This window comes from Haliotis rubra, unplaced genomic scaffold, assembly GCF_003918875.1.
Source record: "Haliotis rubra isolate DU_JTF1 unplaced genomic scaffold, ASM391887v1 Scf2479, whole genome shotgun sequence".
Classification (NCBI taxonomy): domain Eukaryota; kingdom Metazoa; phylum Mollusca; class Gastropoda; order Lepetellida; family Haliotidae; genus Haliotis; species Haliotis rubra.
This window is the reverse complement of record NW_025766535.1, coordinates 4,063-24,412: the sequence shown is the minus strand read 5'-3', so window position 1 is coordinate 24,412 and position 20,350 is coordinate 4,063. Positions and strand designations below refer to the sequence as shown.

The window sequence follows — 20,350 nt, the reverse complement described above, 5'->3', positions numbered from 1 at the left end:
TTATGGAGAAAGAAAATATATCATTCAACCGGAGGGAAGAAAGGGATATTTTAATGGGTGTTTGCCGGAATGCTGCGTCCAATGTACTGAAATACATCAGTGGACATATGAAACTACGTGTAAATACGAAATGTAGAGGGCAGACGCCGCTAATGTTAGCAGCTAAAACCAAAGACAGTGCGTTTGTCAATCAGATGTTATCCCTTAAGCCTGACCTGAATGCCAGAGACGATTATGATAAAAGTGTTTTTCATTATCTTTGCACAAATGGCCTTACATCAGCCGTGGAACATGCGATTGACAAAGGTGTGAACGTTAATATGGACCATGGGCCATATGAACACCCCATATACCTTGCGATAGAGGAAGGTCACTTAGAGAGGTGGTGAAACTGTTGGTTAACAGAGGTTGTGATATATAGACAGCCAGAGGGGTTTCAGATGTGCTCTTCAGAGTCGGAACGAGAAAATGGTGCAGTTCTTTTTACACAGAGGAGTAGAGGTTGACGCTTTTGCAGTGCACACAGCATGTGAGATCGGGGAGCTGAATGTCGTCAAGATGTTGTTTGAGAAGGGTGCTACTATGAACATGAAGGCATCTGATGGAAGTACTCCTCTTCTGAGAGCATGCAGAGGAAACCCTAATGTTGTCTCGTATTTGCTGAAGAAAGAAGCCAGTGTGAACCAAGCCTCAACATTTACGGGAGACACAGCACTTCATATAGCAGCAGAACGTGAATCTGCAGAGTGTGTTGATATGTTATTGAAGGCTGGAGCTGATGTTAATGTACAGAATAATACAGGTGACACGCCACTTCATAGAGCAGCAGGATGGGGCTCTTCAGTGTGTGTTGATGTGTTACTGAAGGCTGGAGCTGATGTTAATGTACAAGATAATACAGGTGTAACACCACTTCTTCAAGCAGTAGGACACGGACTTCATAAAGCAGCAAAACGTGAAACTGCAGAGTGTGTTGATATGTTATTGAAGGCTGGAGCTGATGTTAATGTACAAACTAATACAGGTGTAACACCCTTACAGAGAGCAGCAGACCAGGAATCGACAGATTGTGTTGATGTGTTACTGAAGGCTGGAGCTGATGTTAATGTACAGAATAATACAGGTGAAACACCACTTCTAAGAACAGTATGCCGTAGATCTACGGAGTGTGTTAATGTGTTACTGAAGGCTGGAGCTAATGTCAATGTACAGGACAATGCAGGGGACACACCACTTCATAGAGCTGTATTGAAGTATGTATCTACATTGTGTTTTAATGTGGCACTGAAGGCTGAAGCTGTTGTGGGTGTAAAGAATAATACAGGAGACACATATCCTCTTGACGGAACTGGCCATGGTTCTACAGAGTGTGTTGATGAGTTATTGAAGGCTGGAGCTGATGTGAATGTAAAAAACAATAGAGGTTGTACGCCACTTTATACAGCTGTAATGTATGGATCTGAAGAGTGTGCTACTATGTTACTGAAGGCTGGAGCTGATATTAACCTTCAGAATGCAGCAGGTGACACACTACTTCATGTAACAGCAGCGTGGGGATCTACAAACAGTGTTGATGTGTTACTGAAAGCTGGAGCGAATGTTAATGTACAAAATAACACAGGCGACACGGCAATTCATCAAGCAACAGGACGGGGATCTACAGAGTGCGTTGATGTGTTACTGAAGGTTGGAGCTGATGTTAATGTACAAAATAATACAGGTGACACACCACTTCTTCAAGCAACAGGACGGGGATCTGTAGAGTGTGTTGATATGTTACTGAAGGCTGGAGCTGATGTTAATGTACAGAATAATGCAGGTGACACACCACTTCTTCAAGCAACAGGACGGGCATCTGCAGAGTGTATTGATGTGTTACTGAAGGCTGGAGCTGATGTTAATGTACAAAATAATATAGGTGTAACACCATTTCTTCAAGCAGTAGGACAGGCACTTCATAAAGCAGCAAAACGTGAAACTGCGGAGTGTGTTGATATGTTATTGAAGGGTGGAGCTGATGTTAATGTACAGAATAATAGAGGTAAAACACCACTTCATATAGCAGCAAACCGGGAATCTACAGATTGTGTTGATCTGTTACTGAAGGCTGGAGCTGATGTTAATGTACAGGATAATACAGGTGACACACCACTTCATAGAGCAGCAGAACGTGAATCTGCAGAGTGTGTTGATCTGTTACTGAAGGCTGGAGCTGATGTTAATGTACAGAATAATACAAGTGTAACACCACTTCATAGAGCAGCATTGTCAGAATGCCGTAGATCTACGGAGTGTGTTAATGTGTTACTGAAGGCTGGAGCTAATGTCAATGTACAGGACAATGCAGGGGACACAGCACTTCATAGAGCTGTATTGAAGTATGTATCTACATTGTGTTTTAATGTGGCACTGAAGGCTGAAGCTGTTGTGGGTGTAAAGAATAATACAGGAGACACATATCCTCTTGACGGAACTGGCCATGGTTCTACAGAGTGTGTTGATGAGTTATTGAAGGCTGGAGCTGATGTGAATGTAAAAAACAATAGAGGTTGTACGCCACTTTATACAGCTGTAATGTATGGATCTGAAGAGTGTGCTACTATGTTACTGAAGGCTGGAGCTGATATTAACCTTCAGAATGCAGCAGGTGACACACTACTTCATGTAACAGCAGCGTGGGGATCTACAAACAGTGTTGATGTGTTACTGAAAGCTGGAGCGAATGTTAATGTACAAAATAACACAGGCGACACGGCAATTCATCAAGCAACAGGACGGGGATCTACAGAGTGCGTTGATGTGTTACTGAAGGTTGGAGCTGATGTTAATGTACAAAATAATACAGGTGACACACCACTTCTTCAAGCAACAGGACAGGGATCTGTAGAGTGTGTTGATATGTTACTGAAGGCTGGAGCTGATGTCAATGTACAGAATAATGCAGGTGACACACCACTTCTTCAAGCAACAGGACGGGCATCTGCAGAGTGCATTGATGTGTTACTGAAGGCAGGAGTTGATGTTAATGCACAAAATAATACAGGTGACACACCACTTCTTCAAAGCCGCAGGACAGGGATCTACAGAGTGTGTTGATATGTTACTGAAGGCTGGAGCTCATATTAACGTACAGAATAATACAGGTGACACACCACTTCTTCAAAGCAACAGGACGGGCATCTGTAGAGTGCATTGATGTGTTATTGAAGGCTGGAGCTGATGTTAATGTACAGAATAATGCAGGTGACACACCACTTCTTCAAGCAATAGAACAGGGATCTACAGTTTGTGTTGATATGTTACTGAAGGCTGGAGCTGATGTTAATGTACAACATAAAACAGGTGTAACACCACTTCTTCAAGCAATAGAACAGGGATCTACAGAGTGTGTTGATACGTTACTGAAGGCTGGAGCTCATGTTAACATACAGAATAATACAGGTGACACACCCCTTCTTCAAGCAATAGAACAGGGATCTACAGATTGTGTTGATATGTTATTGAAGGCTGGAGATGATGTTTATGTGCGGAATAATACAGGTGACACACCACTTCATAGAGCAGCAGGAAAGGGATCCACAGTGTGTGTTAATTTGTTACTGAAGGCTGGGGCTGATGTTAATGTACAGAATAATACAGGTGACACACCACTTCACGCAGCAGAAACAGCAATGTTTGAATCTACAAAGTGTGTTCATGTGTTACTGAAGGCTGGAGCTCATGTTGATGTACAGAATGATACAGGTGACACGCCTCTTCACATTGCAGCAGAGTGGGGATCTGCAGAGTGTGTTGATGTGTTACTGAAGGCTGGAGCTGATGTTAATGTACGGAATAATACAGGTGACACACCACTTCACGCAGCAGAAGCAGCAGTGCTGGGATCCGAAGAATCTGTTTACGTGTTACTGAAGTCTGGAGCTGATGTGAATGTACGGAATAATACAGGTGACACAGCTCTTCATACAGCAGCTGGACGGGGATCTACAGAGTGTGTTGATGTGTTACAGAAGGCTGGAGCTGATGTTAATGCACAGAATGACACAGGTGACACAGTGCTTCATGTAGCAACAGGACAGGGATCTGAAGAGTGTGTTGCTGTGTTACTGAAAGCTGGAGCTGATGTTAATGTACAGAATAATACAGGTGACACAGTGCTTCATGTAGCAGCAGGGCGGGGATCTACAGAACACCTTGATGTGTTACTGAAGGCTGGAGCTGATGTTAATGTACAGAATGTAGCAGGTGACACACCACTTCATACAGCATCAACAGTGATGGCATCTGAAGACGTGTCACTACGGGGTTTAGTATTTCACACACCTCTTTCTACAGAAGGGTGTGTCGATGTGTTACTGAAGGCTGGAGCTGGTGTTAATGTACAGAATAAAACAGGTGACACACCACTTCATAAAGCAGCAGGATTTAGTTCTCCAGAATGCGTGGATGTGTTACTGAACGCTGGAGCTGATGTTAATGCGCAGAATAATGCAGGTAGCACACCACTTCATATGGCATCGGTGTGGAAATCTACAGTATGGATTCATGTCTTACTGGAGGCTGGAGCTGATGTTAATGTACTGAATACAACAGGTGACACACCACTTCATACAGCAGCAGGACGGGGATCTACAGAGGGCGTTGCTGTGTTACTGAAGGCTGGAGCTGATGTTAATGTACTCAACAGTTCAGGTCGCACACCACTTGATAAAGCTGCAGGGTGGGGATCTACAGAGTGTGTTGCTGTGTTACTGAAGGCTGGGGCTGATGTTAATGTACTGAATACAACAGGTGACACACCACTTGATAAAGCTGCAGTGCGGGGATCTACAGAGTGTGTTGATGCATTACTGAAGGCTGGGGCTGATGTTAATGTACTGAATACAATAGGTGACACACAACTTCATATAGAGCAGCAGCAGGATGGGGATCTACAGAGTGTGTTGATTCATTACTGAAAGCTGGGACTGATGTTATTGTACTGAATACAACAGGTGACACACAACTTCATATAGAGCAGCAGCAGGACGGGGATCTACAGAGTGTGTTGATTCATTACTGAAGGCTGGGGCTGGTGTGAATGTACTGAATAGTACAGGTGACACACCACTTGATAAAGAAGCAGCAGGACGGCGATCTTCAGACTGTGCCTAGTTGGTGTTGATGAACAGAATAATACAGATACTTACTATTTTATATCACGGGCCAGAAACGGTGAGTGTTGTTGTTTAAACGTCGCGTGGACGACGACTATACACAATCCATTGACATGTTGCACACCGACGTGAAGCTGGTTCCCAGGGCCAACTGGTGGTATCCTCAGAAGTGACCTGTCTTTAACGGGTTCGAAGCCGGGGCGCTTTTAAGCCCGATTTGACCCGATTTACGGCAGTATTTCACGCTGCAGATGCTTGTTATGTTTCGTACATCGACCACAGGGTTTTGTCGTTACTATGGATCGAAAGCCCCGTGTCTTAGCTTTCACGTCATGTGCGACACGTGCGGGTGTCGTCACGTTTTCCCACCCTTAAAGCCCCCGAAGCCAAGCCCCGTGCGTGTGACGGGAGCCAAAACAGCTCAGATTTCATATCAAAAGGGTTTGATCTCTGCATCCCGCTTGCACTAATCGTCTCGCACCCGGAGAAAGAAACATATGCACGCATATCATATATGAAAATGTTGCCACGTGGACAAGGCACCTGGGATCGTCACGGGTCGACGTGGGCACCTGGTTGGACGTCCACGTCCATTTGGCCATGTGATATAGACATGTCTTTTACCAAGAAAAGAGCCTTGCTCTGCGATCATCTTTATACGTCGCGTGGACGACAAATATACGCAACCCATTGACATGTTGCACATCGACGTGAAGCTGGTTCCCAGGGCCAACTGGTGGTATCATCAGAAGTGACCTGTCTTTAACGGGTTCGAAGCCGGGGCGCTTTTAAGCCCGATTTGACCTGATTTACGGCAGTATTTCACACTGCAGATGCTTGTTTTGTTTCGTACATCGACCACAGGGTTTTGTCGTTACTATGGATCGAAAGCCCCGTGTCTTAGCTTTCACGTCATGTGCGACACGTGCGGATGTCGTCTCGTTTTCCCACCCTTAAAGCCATCCCAAGTTAAGCCCCGTGCGCTCAGATTTGACTGATCTGTGCGTCCTGTTTGCACTGATTGTCTCACACGCGGATCCCCTTTGCTACTGCTGTATATAAACACAATGGGCCGAAACGACAATTATAGAGTTTTGGAATTACGATAAAATGATGATCTACCGGACAGGGCATGTGCGTTTAAACGTACCTACACATACACTTACGAATGGAAAGCCAGAACTGGGCATTGGCTTTTGACGTCAAGTGGACGCCATCCCTGCCTAACAGTGCAGGTCCCATCCTCATGTGCTGGCTGTGGTCCCAAAAGGTGGCATCCAGACGGCGTCGCAACATCCTCTTCAAGCGCCGATTCGTCTCCTCCACCTTCCGCTTGTAGGCAGAGACCGTCATGTTCCTTGGTTTTACCCTCGGGAACAGACTTCCTATCACTGCTCTGGAGCCCGGCCGTTTCCACCGAAGGTAGTCCAGAAGATCCAGCAAGTCCTCAACCAGGTTCTGAGGATCAGTTGACGCCGACACGTCGTTCTCTCCCACTTGAAAGAAAACAATGCCCTGGAAACCTGCATCAAGGGCATCCACCACTGCTTTCATCCGAGCGACAGTCGCCCCTCCTATCCCACGCACGGAAGTGATGATGCCACGTGGAGGGGACAGATTTGATCAAGTCGCCGCACGAAGCTATGTCCCAGGATGGCAAAGTGGACGGGCTTTGAAACAGGACCTTTAAAAGTGTGTAGGCCATGGCTTGAATGAAGTCTTCAACAATGAGCTGTGTCAAACAATGTTAGCACAAGTGCCGTGATGCTTGTATCTGACTGCTAGGTATATATAGCCCGGGCGATTGAAAAGTGTTTGTATTAAGCTCTGCATTGAGGTCACAGAGTCAATCAATCATTCATGGATTAAGGCCGGTTGGTAGCTTAAACCTGACACGACTCACTCATCCCATTCACTTATGCGATTAAACAACCGATCAACGATTGGCGCTTTCAGTCGTAATTCCCGCCACTCGGTTGGCTTCCATGTCTCACTCAGAAACTCTCGGATTAGGCATTACAATCAAAACATCAGAGCAGAGCCTGTGTGCCCCACCACAACAAGTGCCTCTGCAAACGTGACGCCAATCAAGGCTCATTTGAAGACAATGAGGTGAGTAAGAACTCACTATGAAGCTACTTAAGGGATGTAATTGTGTGAAGGTGACCTTTAGTAACAAACAATAAGAATTAAATATCACAAAAAACGTGTCTCCGTTTTCTCTTCACATGGAAATAAAGACAATACCAAAGCTAAACGTAGCAAAGAAATCGTTTTATTCATCCTTCCAGACAACATCAAACCAAGTGCAAACATAGCAAAAATTCAGTTCGCCATCACACCAGGTGGAATTGAAGACAATACCACGGCTAAGCGCAGCAATGAAAACGTTTTATTCATCCTTCCAGACAACATCAAACCAAGTGCAAACATAGCAAAAATTCAGTTCGCCATCACACCAGGTGGAATTGAAGACAATACCACGGCTAAGCGCAGCAATGAAAACGTTTTATTCATCCTTCCAGACAACATCAAACCAAGTGCAAACATAGCCAAAAATTCAGTTCGCCATCACACCAGGTGGAATTGAAGACAAATATCCGGGCTAGTTCGTAGACATTGAAAGCATGTTCCCCACCTGGAAACAATACTATCAATGCCTCGGCCGGCCTACCGACTCAATTCATAGAACTTGAGCCAAGTGTAGAAAATCACTTGAGCCAAGGATTATATTTCAGTTTCACATGCCCGACTTTACCTCGACCTGATGTTTTTCCCGTTTAATTTACTGGTATTATTAGTTCTTTGTTGTTATTGTTTTAAGTTTATGTCATTGCGGTTTGGGTTAGGATTCAGCTTAAAGAGAGGCCGGCCGTAGGCTTTTAGTTTTAATTTATGGTTTTTTTCGGTTTTGGTTTACGTTTTAACCTTCTTTGTTTTAAGTTTATGTCATTGCGGTTTGGGTTAGGATTCAGCTTAAAGAGAAGGCAGTAGGCTTTTTAGTTTTAATTTATGTTTTTTTCGGTTTTGGTTTACGTTTTAACCTTCTTTGTTTTAAGTTTATGTCATTGCGGTTTGGGTTAGTGATTCAGCTGAAAGAGAAGGCCGTAGGCTTTTAGTTTTAATTTATGTTTTTTTCGGTTTTTAGGTTAGCGTTTTAGATTAGAGAGAGAAGGACTTATTGCCTTTCACGCTAGTTTTATGTTACATCGGTTTGTGGTTAGTGTTAGTTTAGAGCGAGACAGTGTTAACTTGTACTTTTATTTTGCATTCCCCATTTGTAAGACGAACATGATCATGACGAAGCATTTGTGCATCACAGTCATATACCCAGATGGATAACCATAGCTCACGCATTCAATACTCTAACAATTGCATAATGGACAAATGATTCAAACATGTCAGCACAAATATATAATACGAAACATTAAACCTGGAAGGATACAACTTTGATTTCAAAGTCCGATTGCTGTGATGGCGCAGTTGAGTCTATGCAGGAAGGTCGTCGTGGTAGATCAGATCTCTGTGAATTCTTCAGGTACTGTTGACAATGGCAGTGGAGCTGCTACACGTGATGAACAATACATACTACAATTTACATCAACATGCATAACAAACGTCAGAAAACGTCAATGTCCGTCTGGCGTGTAGTGCCATTGCGCCTACCCATCAATTGGGTGACTCTCGCATACATAGCTGTAGACACTACAGCAATATACCTCTCCTTTCCCATATGCCACACCTTAGGGGAATTGCAAAGATTTGACACGGCAAATCATGCACAGTTACCACCAAATCGCCTCTGAGCGCCTGCCTGGATTCGACCTGGTTTGCCTGCGCGCCAGCCAACGCTTCGCCACCATCGCCTCTCCTCTATGGGGCGACCCTTCACTCCCATGCAACACCAGCATTTCGTCCTGCTTCCAGGAGAAATCAACCACCGTTTGCGCTTGCTTACTGTCAAGTCGCCTCTGAGCGCCTGCCTGGATTCGAACTGGTTTGCCTGCGCCAGCTACCGTTCCGCCGCTAATGCCTCTCCTCTAAGGGTCGCCCCTTCACTCCCATGCAACACCAGCATTTCGTCCTGCTTCCAGGAGAAATCAACCACCGTTTGCGCTTGCTTACTGCCAAGTCGCCTCTGAGCGCCTGCCTGGATTCGACCTGGTTTGCCTGCGCCAGCCAACGCTTCGCCACCATCGCCTCTCCTCTATGGGGCGACCCTTCACTCCCATGCAACACCATCATTTCGTCCTGCTTCCAGGAGAAATCAACCACCGTTTGCGCTTGCTTACTGTCAAGTCGCCTCTGAGCGCCTGCCTGGATTCGACCTGGTTTGCCTGCGCCAGCTACCGTTCCGCCGCTAATGCCTCTCCTCTAAGGGTCGCCCCTTCACTCCCATGCAACACCATCATTTCGTCCTGCTTCCAGGAGAAATCAACCACCGTTTGCGCTTGCTTACTGCCAAGTCGCCTCTGAGCGCCTGCCTGGATTCGACCTGGTTTGCCTGCGCCAGCCAACGCTTCGCCACCATCGCCTCTCCTCTATGGGGCGACCCTTCACTCCCATGCAACACCAGCATTTCGTCCTGCTTCCAGGAGAAATCAACCACCGTTTGCGCTTGCTTACTGCCAAGTCGCCTCTGAGCCCCTGCCGGGATTCGACCTGGTTTGCCTGCGCCAGCCAACGCTTCGCCACCATCGCCTCTCCTCTAAGGGTCGCCCCTTCACTCCCATGCAACACCATCATTTCGTCCTGCTTCCAGGAGAAATCAACCACCGTTTGCGCTTGCTTACTGCCAAGTCGCCTCTGAGCGCCTGCCGGGATTCGACCTGGTTTGCCTGCGCCAGCCAACGCTTCGCCACCATCGCCTCTCCTCTATGGGGCGACCCTTCACTCCCATGCAACACCAGCAGTTCGTCCTGCTTCCAGGAGAAATCAACCACCGTTTGCGCTTGCTTACTGTCAAGTCGCCTCTGAGCGCCTGCCTGGATTCGACCTGGTTTGCCTGCGCCAGCTACCGTTCCGCCGCTAATGCCTCTCCTCTAAGGGTCGCCCCTTCACTCCCATGCAACACCATCATTTCGTCCTGCTTCCAGGAGAAATCAACCACCGTTTGCGCTTGCTTACTGCCAAGTCGCCTCTGAGCGCCTGCCTGGATTCGACCTGGTTTGCCTGCGCCAGCCAACGCTTCGCCACCATCGCCTCTCCTCTATGGGGCGACCCTTCACTCCCATGCAACACCAGCATTTCGTCCTGCTTCCAGGAGAAATCAACCACTGTTTGCGCTTGCTTACTGTCAAGTCGCCTCTGAGCGCCTGCCTGGATTCGAACTGGTTTGCCTGCGCCAGCTACCGTTCCGCCGCTAATGCCTCTCCTCTAAGGGTCGCCCCTTCACTCCCATGCAACACCATCATTTCGTCCTGCTTCCAGGAGAAATCAACCACCGTTTGCGCTTGCTTACTGCCAAGTCGCCTCTGAGCGCCTGCCTGGATTCGACCTGGTTTGCCTGCGCCAGCCAACGCTTCGCCACCATCGCCTCTCCTCTATGGGGCGACCCTTCACTCCCATGCAACACCAGCATTTCGTCCTGCTTCCAGGAGAAATCAACCACCGTTTGCGCTTGCTTACTGTCAAGTCGCCTCTGAGCGCCTGCCTGGATTCGAACTGGTTTGCCTGCGCCAGCTACCGTTCCGCCGCTAATGCCTCTCCTATAAGGGTCGCCCCTTCACTCCCATGCAACACCATCATTTCGTCCTGCTTCCAGGAGAAATCAACCACCGTTTGCGCTTGCTTACTGCCAAGTCGCCTCTGAGCGCCTGCCGGATTCGACCTGGTTTGCCTGCGCCAGCCAACGCTTCGCCACCATCGCCTCTCCTCTATGGGGCGACCCTTCACTCCCATGCAACACCATCATTTCGTCCTGCTTCCAGGAGAAATCAACCACCGTTTGCGCTTGCTTACTGTCAAGTCGCCTCTGAGCGCCTGCCTGGATTCGACCTGGTTTGCCTGCGCCAGCTACCGTTCCGCCGCTAATGCCTCTCCTCTAAGGGTCGCCCCTTCACTCCCATGCAACACCATCATTTCGTCCTGCTTCCAGGAGAAATCAACCACCGTTTGCGCTTGCTTACTGTCAAGTCGCCTCTGAGCCCCTGTCGGGACTCAATGTGTTTCAGTTCTGCTACACCGTGGCCGCATCGAGCATCTTCGGGAGAACCAATGACGAATAGCATGAGCAACGTCGCGCGCCGTTACACAAGCTAAACACCAAGGCAACGAAAAGCTTGATCATGGTGGAGGTCGGAATTATCCCGCTATGCACTACCTCGGGTCCCCCATCTTTCCAACCTCCGTCGGCAGACGTGGACGGCAGCGTCGCAATTTTCACATCGCCGTGCCCGTCGCATCGTCTCTGCCCGGGAACATAGGCAAATTTCTGAGCCAGTGGCCAGCCTGGCTCTTGTCCCCATATAAAGAATACCCCGTAAATACGTTGGATAGTTAGACTTTCGCCTGAGAGTACTATGCATTTTAAAAAGTTAATAAATACTTTATTTGAAGGGTTAGAAAAACGCCCTTTTGCATGCACCTCCGCCATTGAATGGGCTTTTGGCAATATAAGCCAATTTGATTTCTGTCTTTGGACAGAAAAGTTATATAGGATTTCCTGCGGAAATATAGCAAAACATGACGATTTTACAAACAAATTGTTCAATATATATTTTAATTTTCAGGATAGATCCAATTTGTGTTCACCACCGTCACCGACGTCAAAAGAGCTTTCTAATGATACCAATACAGGTTTGTTGCAGATAGGTATAACGGAGTTAGAAGCAAACAAAGACGCGATAAGGCAAAGACTGAACAAGGGCGCATTTGAAAGGCCGACCACACAAGAAGCGGCGGTATAAACCGGCGTGCGTAACGTCTCAGCAGAACATCGCACATGTCTGAGTTATACGTCGTTAGGAGCGTACTTTCGAGGGCTTTCGACTGCATTAGACATAGTGAAAATCGGACCATGGACATATAAATTATAGCCGAACACTACATCTGCTGATGGCGCAGGTGACACGAACACCACAGACGGCGGCAATTTCAGATGTGTGCAGCACCGTTGCAAAATACTCCACATGTGCATGTTATACATCGTTAGAAGCGCACTGGAAAGGCCTTTCAAATGCGTTATAGATATTAAGAATCCAACTTTGCATAATGAATTTATGTGGAAAACATCTTCCGCCGATAGCACATGGCACACGGAAATTATCATTATACGCGTACAAGACCTTTGCACAGCGGCGCAAATGTGCATGTTACACATCGTTAGAAGCGCACTGGAAAGGCCTTTAAAACGCGTTATAGATATTAAGAATCGTAACATGCATAATGAATTTATGCACAAAAACATCTTCCGCCCATAGCACATGGCACACGGAAATTATCATTATACGCGAACAAGACCTTTGCACAGCGGCGTAAATGCGCTTGTTATACATCCTTAGAAGCGCACTAGAAAGACCTTTCAAATGCGCTATAGATGTTAAGAATCCAACATTGCATAATGAATTTATACGGAAAACATCTTCCGCCGATATCACATTGGAGACGGAAATGACCATTACATACGGGCATCTAAAGTACCTTTGCGCAGCGGCGTAAATGTGCATGTTATACATCGTTAGAAGCGCACTGGAAAGGCCTTTCAAATGCGTTATAGATATTAAGAATCCAACATTGCATAATGAATTTGTGCGGAAAACATCTTCCGCCCAAAGCGCATTGGAGACGGAAATTACGATTATATACGGACATCTAAAGTACCTTTGCGCAGCGGCGCAAATGTGCATGTTATACATCGTTAGAAGCGCACTGGAAAGGCCTTTCAAATGCGCTATTGATATTAAGAATCCAACATTGCATAATGAATTTATGTGGAAAACATCTTCCGCCGATATCACATTGGAGACGGAAATGACCAATATATACGGACATCTAAAGTACCTTTGCGCAGCGGCGTAAATGTGCATGTTATACATCGTTAGAAGCGCACTGGAAAGGCCTTTCCAATGCGTTATAGATATTAAGAATCGAACATTGCATAATGAATTTATGCACAAAAAACATCTTCCGCCGATAGCACATGGGACACGGAAATGACCATGATACACGAACAAGACCTTTGCACAGCGGCGCAAATGCGCTTGTTATACATCCTTAGAAGCGCACTAGAAAGACCTTTCAAATGCGCTATAGATGTTAAGAATCCAACATTGCATAATGAATTTATGCGGAAAAAACATCTTCCGCCCATAGCACATTGGAGACGGAAATTGATTATATACGGACATCTAAAGTACCTTTGCGCAGCGGCGTAAATGTGCATGTTATACATCGTTAGAAGCGCACTGGAAAGGCCTTTCAAATGCGCTTATAGATATTAATAATCCAACATTGCATAATGAATTTATGCGGAAAACATCTTCCGCCCACAGCACGTTGGAGACGGAAATGACCACTATACACGAACAACACTGGTACCTTTGCGCAGCGGCGTAAATGTGCATGTTATACATCGTTAAAAGCGCACTGGAAAGGCCTTTCAAATACGTTATTGATATTAAGAATCCAACTTTGCATAATGAATTTATGCGGAAAACATCTTCCGCCGATAGCACATGGCACACGGAAATTATCATTATACGCGAACAAGTCCTTTGCACAGCGGCGCAAATGTGCATGTTATACATCGTTAGAAGCGCACTGGAAAGGCCTTTCAAATGCGCTTATAGATATTAAGAATCCAACATTGCATAATGAATTTGTGCGGAAAACATCTTCCGCCCAAAGCGCATTGGAGACGGAAATTACGATTATATACGGACATCTAAAGTACCTTTGCGCAGCGGCGCAAATGTGCATGTTATACATCGTTAGAAGCGCTCTGGAAAGGCCTTTCAAATGCGCTATAGATATTAAGAATCCAACATTGCATAATGAATTTATGCGGAAAACATCTTCCGCCCACAGCACGTTGGAGACGGAAATGACCATTATACACGAACAACACTGGTACCTTTGCGCAGCGGCGTAAATGTGCATGTTATACATCGTTAGAAGCGCACTGGAAAGGCCTTTCAAATACGTTATTGATATTAAGAATCCAACTTTGCATAATGAATTTATGCGGAAAACATCTTCCGCCGATAGCACATTGGAGACGGAAATGACCAATATATACGAACATCTAAAGTACCTTTGCGCAGCGGCGTAAATGTGCATGTTATACATCGTTAGAAGCGCACTGGAAAGGCCTTTCAAATGCGTTATAGATATTAAGAATCCAACTTTGCATAATGAATTTATGCGGAAAACATCTTCCGCCGATAGCACATGGCACACGGAAATTATCATTATACGCGAACAAGTCCTTTGCGCAGCGGCGCAAATGTGCATGTTATACATCGTTAAAAGCGCACTGGAAAGGCCTTTCAAATGCGTTATAGATATGAAGAATCCAACATTGCATAATGAATGTGTGCGGAAAACATCTTCCGCCCATAGCACATTGGAGACGGAAATTACCATTATATACGGACATCTAAAGTACCTTTGCGCAGCGGCGTAAATGTGCATGTTATACATCGTTAAAAGCGCACTGGAAAGGCCTTTCAAATGCGTTATAGATATTAAGAATCCAACTTTGCATAATGAATTTATGCGGAAAACATCTTCCGCCGATAGCACATGGCACACGGAAATTATCATTATACGCGAACAAGTCCTTTGCGCAGCGGCGCAAATGTGCATGTTATACATCGTTAAAAGCGCACTGGAAAGGCCTTTCAAATGCGTTATAGATATGAAGAATCCAACATTGCATAATGAATTTATGTGGAAAACATCTTCCGCCGATAGCACATGGCACACGGAAATTATCATTATACGCGAACAAGACCTTTGCACAGCGGCGCAAATGCGCTTGTTATACATCGTTAGAAGCGCACTAGAAACACCTTTCAAATGCGCTATATAGATATTAAGAATCCAACATTGCATAATGAATTTATGCGGAAAACATCTTCCGCCGATATCACATTGGAGACGGAAATGACCAATATATACGGACATCTAAAGTACCTTTGCGCAGCGGCGTAAATGTGCATGTTATACATCGTTAGAAGCGCACTGGAAAGGCCTTTCAAATGCGTTATAGATATTAAGAATCGAACCTTGCATAATGAATTTATGCACAAAAAACATCTTCCGCCGATAGCACATGGGACACGGAAATGACCATTATACACGAACAACACTGGTACCTTTGCGCAGCGGCGTAAATGTGCATGTTATACATCGTTAGAAGCGCACTGGAAAGGCCTTTCAAATGCGTTATAGATATTAAGAATCCAACTTTGCATAATGAATTTATGCACAAAAAACATCTTCCGCCGATAGCACATGGGACACGGAAATGACCATGATACACGAACAACACTGGTACCTTTGCGCAGCGGCGTAAATGTGCATGTTATACATCGTTAGAAGCGCACTGGAAAGGCCTTTCAAATGCGTTATAGATATTAAGAATCCAACATTGCATAATGAATTTATGCGGAAAACATCTTCCGCCCATTGCGCATTGGAGACGGAAATTGCGATTATATACGGACATCTAAAGTACCTTTGCGCAGCGGCGTAAATGTGCATGTTATACATCGTTAAAAGCGCACTGGAAAGGCCTTTCAAATGCGTTATAAATATTAAGAATCCAACATTGCATAATGAATTTATGTGGAAAACATCTTCCGCCCACAGCACGTTGGAGACGGAAATGACCACTATACACGAACAACACTGGTACCTTTGCGCAGCGGCGTAAATGTGCATGTTATACATCGTTAGAAGCGCACTGGAAAGGCCTTTCAAATGCGCTTATAGATATTAAGAATCCAACATTGCATAATGAATTTGTGCGGAAAACATCTTCCGCCCATAGCGCATTGGAGACGGAAATTGCGATTATATACGGACATCTAAAGTACCTTTGCGCAGCGGCGTAAATGTGCATGTTATACATCGTTAGAAGCGCACTGGAAAGGCCTTTCAAATGCGTTATAGATATTAAGAATCCAACATTGCATAATGAATTTGTGCGGAAAACATCTTCCGCCCATAGCGCATTGGAGACGGAAATTACGATTATATACGGACATCTAAAATACCTTTGCGCAGCGGCGTAAATGTGCATGTTATACATCGTTAGAAGCGCACTGGAAAGGCCTTTCAAATGCGTTATAGATATTAAGAATCGAACCTTCCATAATGAATTTATGCACAAAAAACATCTTCCGCCGATAGCACATGGGACACGGAAATGACCATGATACACGAACAACACTGGTACCTTTGCGCAGCGGCGTAAATGTGCATGTTATACATCGTTAGAAGCGCACTGGAAAGGCCTTTCAAATGCGTTATAGATATTAAGAATCCAACATTGCATAATGAATTTATGCGGAAAACATCTTCCGCCCATTGCGCATTGGAGACGGAAATTACGATTATATACGGACATCTAAAGTACCTTTGCGCAGCGGCGCAAATGTGCATGTTATACATCGTTAAAGCGCACTGGAAAGGCCTTTCAAATGCGTTATAAATATTAAGAATCCAACATTGCATAATGAATTTATGTGGAAAACATCTTCCGCCCATAGCACATGGCACACGGAAATTATCATTATACGCGAACAAGTCCTTTGCACAGCGGCGTAAATGTGCATGTTATACATCGTTAGAAGCGCACTGGAAAGGCCTTTCAAATGCGCTATAGATATTAAGAATCCAACATTGCATAATGAATTTGTGCGGAAAACATCTTCCGCCCATAGCGCATTGGAGACGGAAATTGCGATTATATACGGACATCTAAAGTACCTTTGCGCAGCGGCGTAAATGTGCATGTTATACATCGTTAAAAGCGCACTGGAAAGGCCTTTCAAATGCGTTATAGATATTAAGAATCCAACATTGCATAATGAATTTGTGCGGAAAACATCTTCCGCCCATAGCGCATTGGAGACGGAAATGACCAATATATACGGACATCTAAAATACCTTTGCGCAGCGGCGTAAATGTGCATGTTATACATCGTCAGAAGCGCACTGGAAAGGCCTTTCAAATGCGTTATAGATATTAAGAATCCAACATTGCATAATGAATTTATGCACAAAACATCTTCCGCCGATAGCACATGGGACACGGAAATGACCATTATACACGAACAACACTGGTACCTTTGCGCAGCGGCGTAAATGTGCATGTTATACATCGTTAGAAGTGCACTGGAAAGGCCTTTCAAATGCGCTATAGATATTAAGAATCGAACCTTGCATAATGAATTTATGCACAAAAAACATCTTCCGCCGATAGCACATGGGACACGGAAATGACCATTATACACGAACAACACTGGTACCTTTGCGCAGCGGCGTAAATGTGCATGTTATACATGGTTAGAAGCGCACTGGAGAGGCCTTTCAAATACGTTATTGATATTAAGAATCCAACTTTGCATAATGAATTTATGCGGAAAACATCTTCCGCCGATAGCACATGGCACACGGAAATTATCATTATACGCGAACAAGTCCTTTGCGCAGCGGCGTAAATGTGCATGTTATACATCGTTAGAAGCGCACTGGAAAGGCCTTTCAAATGCGCTATAGATATTAAGAATCCAACATTGCATAATGAATTTGTGCGGAAAACATCTTCCGCCCATAGCGCATTGGAGACGGAAATTGCGATTATATACGGACATCTAAAGTACCTTTGCGCAGCGGCGTAAATGTGCATGTTATACATCGTTAGAAGCGCACTGGAAAGGCCTTTCAAATGCGTTATAGATATTAAGAATCCAACATTGCATAATGAATTTGTGCGGAAAACATCTTCCGCCCATAGCGCATTGGAGACGGAAATTACGATTATATACGGACATCTAAAATACCTTTGCGCAGCGGCGTAAATGTGCATGTTATACATCGTTAGAAGCGCACTGGAAAGGCCTTTCAAATGCGTTATAGATATTAAGAATCGAACCTTCCATAATGAATTTATGCACAAAAAACATCTTCCGCCGATAGCACATGGGACACGGAAATGACCATGATACACGAACAACACTGGTACCTTTGCGCAGCGGCGTAAATGTGCATGTTATACATCGTTAGAAGCGCACTGGAAAGGCCTTTCAAATGCGTTATAGATATTAAGAATCCAACATTGCATAATGAATTTATGCGGAAAACATCTTCCGCCCATTGCGCATTGGAGACGGAAATTACGATTATATACGGACATCTAAAGTACCTTTGCGCAGCGGCGCAAATGTGCATGTTATACATCGTTAAAAGCGCACTGGAAAGGCCTTTCAAATGCGTTATAAATATTAAGAATCCAACATTGCATAATGAATTTATGTGGAAAACATCTTCCGCCCATAGCACATGGCACACGGAAATTATCATTATACGCGAACAAGTCCTTTGCACAGCGGCGTAAATGTGCATGTTATACATCGTTAGAAGCGCACTGGAAAGGCCTTTCAAATGCGCTATAGATATTAAGAATCCAACATTGCATAATGAATTTATGCGGAAAACATCTTCCGCCCATAGCGCATTGGAGACGGAAATTGCGATTATATACGGACATCTAAAGTACCTTTGCGCAGCGGCGTAAATGTGCATGTTATACATCGTTAAAAGCGCACTGGAAAGGCCTTTCAAATGCGTTATAGATATTAAGAATCCAACATTGCATAATGAATTTGTGCGGAAAACATCTTCCGCCCATAGCGCATTGGAGACGGAAATGACCAATATATACGGACATCTAAAATACCTTTGCGCAGCGGCGTAAATGTGCATGTTATACATCGTTAGAAGCGCACTGGAAAGGCCTTTCAAATGCGTTATAGATATTAAGAATCCAACATTGCATAATGAATTTATGTACAAAAAACATCTTCCGCCGATAGCACATGGGACACGGAAATGACCATTATACACGAACAACACTGGTACCTTTGCGCAGCGGCGTAAATGTGCATGTTATACATCGTTAGAAGCGCACTGGAAAGGCCTTTCAAATGCGTTATAGATATTAAGAATCCAACTTTGCATAATGAATTTATGCGGAAAACATCTTCCGCCCATAGCACATTGGAGACGGAAATTACCAATATATACTGGCATCTAAAGTACCTTTGCGCAGCGGCGTAAATGTGCATGTTATACATCGTTAAAAGCGCACTGGAAAGGCCTTTCAAATGCGTTATAGATATTAAGAATCCAACTTTGCATAATGAATTTATGTGGAAAACATCTTCCGCCCATAGCACATGGCCCATAGCGCATTGGAGACGGAAATTACCATTATATACGGACATCTAAAGTACCTTTGCGCAGCGGCGTAAATGTGCATGTTATACATCGTTAAAAGCGCACTGGAAAGGCCTTTCCAATGCGTCATAGATATTAAAAATCCAACATTGCATAATGAATATTATAGCTGTCAAGGACCAACATCAGATACAGAAATAATTACCAAACGAAACAAGCACTGATTTTCGCTGATAGCGTCGGCACACCAGATGGGTAATGTCGCAGATGTACGTGTTATTCGTTTTAGAAACAAATTTGAAAGGGCCCATATGCATTATAGATATTATGGATCGCACAACGGATGAAGGACGAAAAAGCGACATGTAGGTCGTTAGACACGAATTTGCATATAGACATTATAGCTGAAAAAAGAGACCTTATATATATATATATACATTGTCATATAAATGAATGATAAACATTGCGAAATACACGTACGTCTACGTATCAAATAAGTTGCACAATGGTGATTTATAGCTCGTCGGAACCACCCCAAAGAAACTTTAAGAGCTATTCGTATTAACCAGCACTCACCACGTGGAGGTTGCTCTTTTAAGAGTGCCATTTTCATTTTCCTGCACCATTCCCACAACAGCAAGTTCGAACAGCGAACCCCTTTACTACTGTTGTATAAACCTAATGCGTCAATACTGACATTAGGTTATGGAATTACAGGTTATATCCTATTACTTCTAGCCTATAGTTGATTATGGTTTGATCATCTTTCCCTGTTTCTGTTACCT

The 20,350-nt window shown here is 44.6% G+C and overlaps 1 protein-coding gene across 1 annotated transcript; it reads left to right on the top strand.

Moving 5' to 3' along the window:
* Positions 1 to 528: 528 nt before the first annotated feature.
* On the top strand, positions 529 to 4,834 carry LOC124279180 (serine/threonine-protein phosphatase 6 regulatory ankyrin repeat subunit B-like; the record flags this gene model as incomplete). Its single annotated transcript, XM_046714978.1, is given in 7 exon segments — positions 529 to 867; positions 1,042 to 2,235; positions 2,338 to 3,060; positions 3,062 to 3,151; positions 3,210 to 3,540; positions 3,844 to 4,146; positions 4,594 to 4,834. Coding segments are annotated over 7 exon segments (3,191 nt in total), but the record flags the coding sequence as incomplete, so codon positions are not given.
* Between the last annotated feature and the right edge of the window lie 15,516 nt (positions 4,835 to 20,350).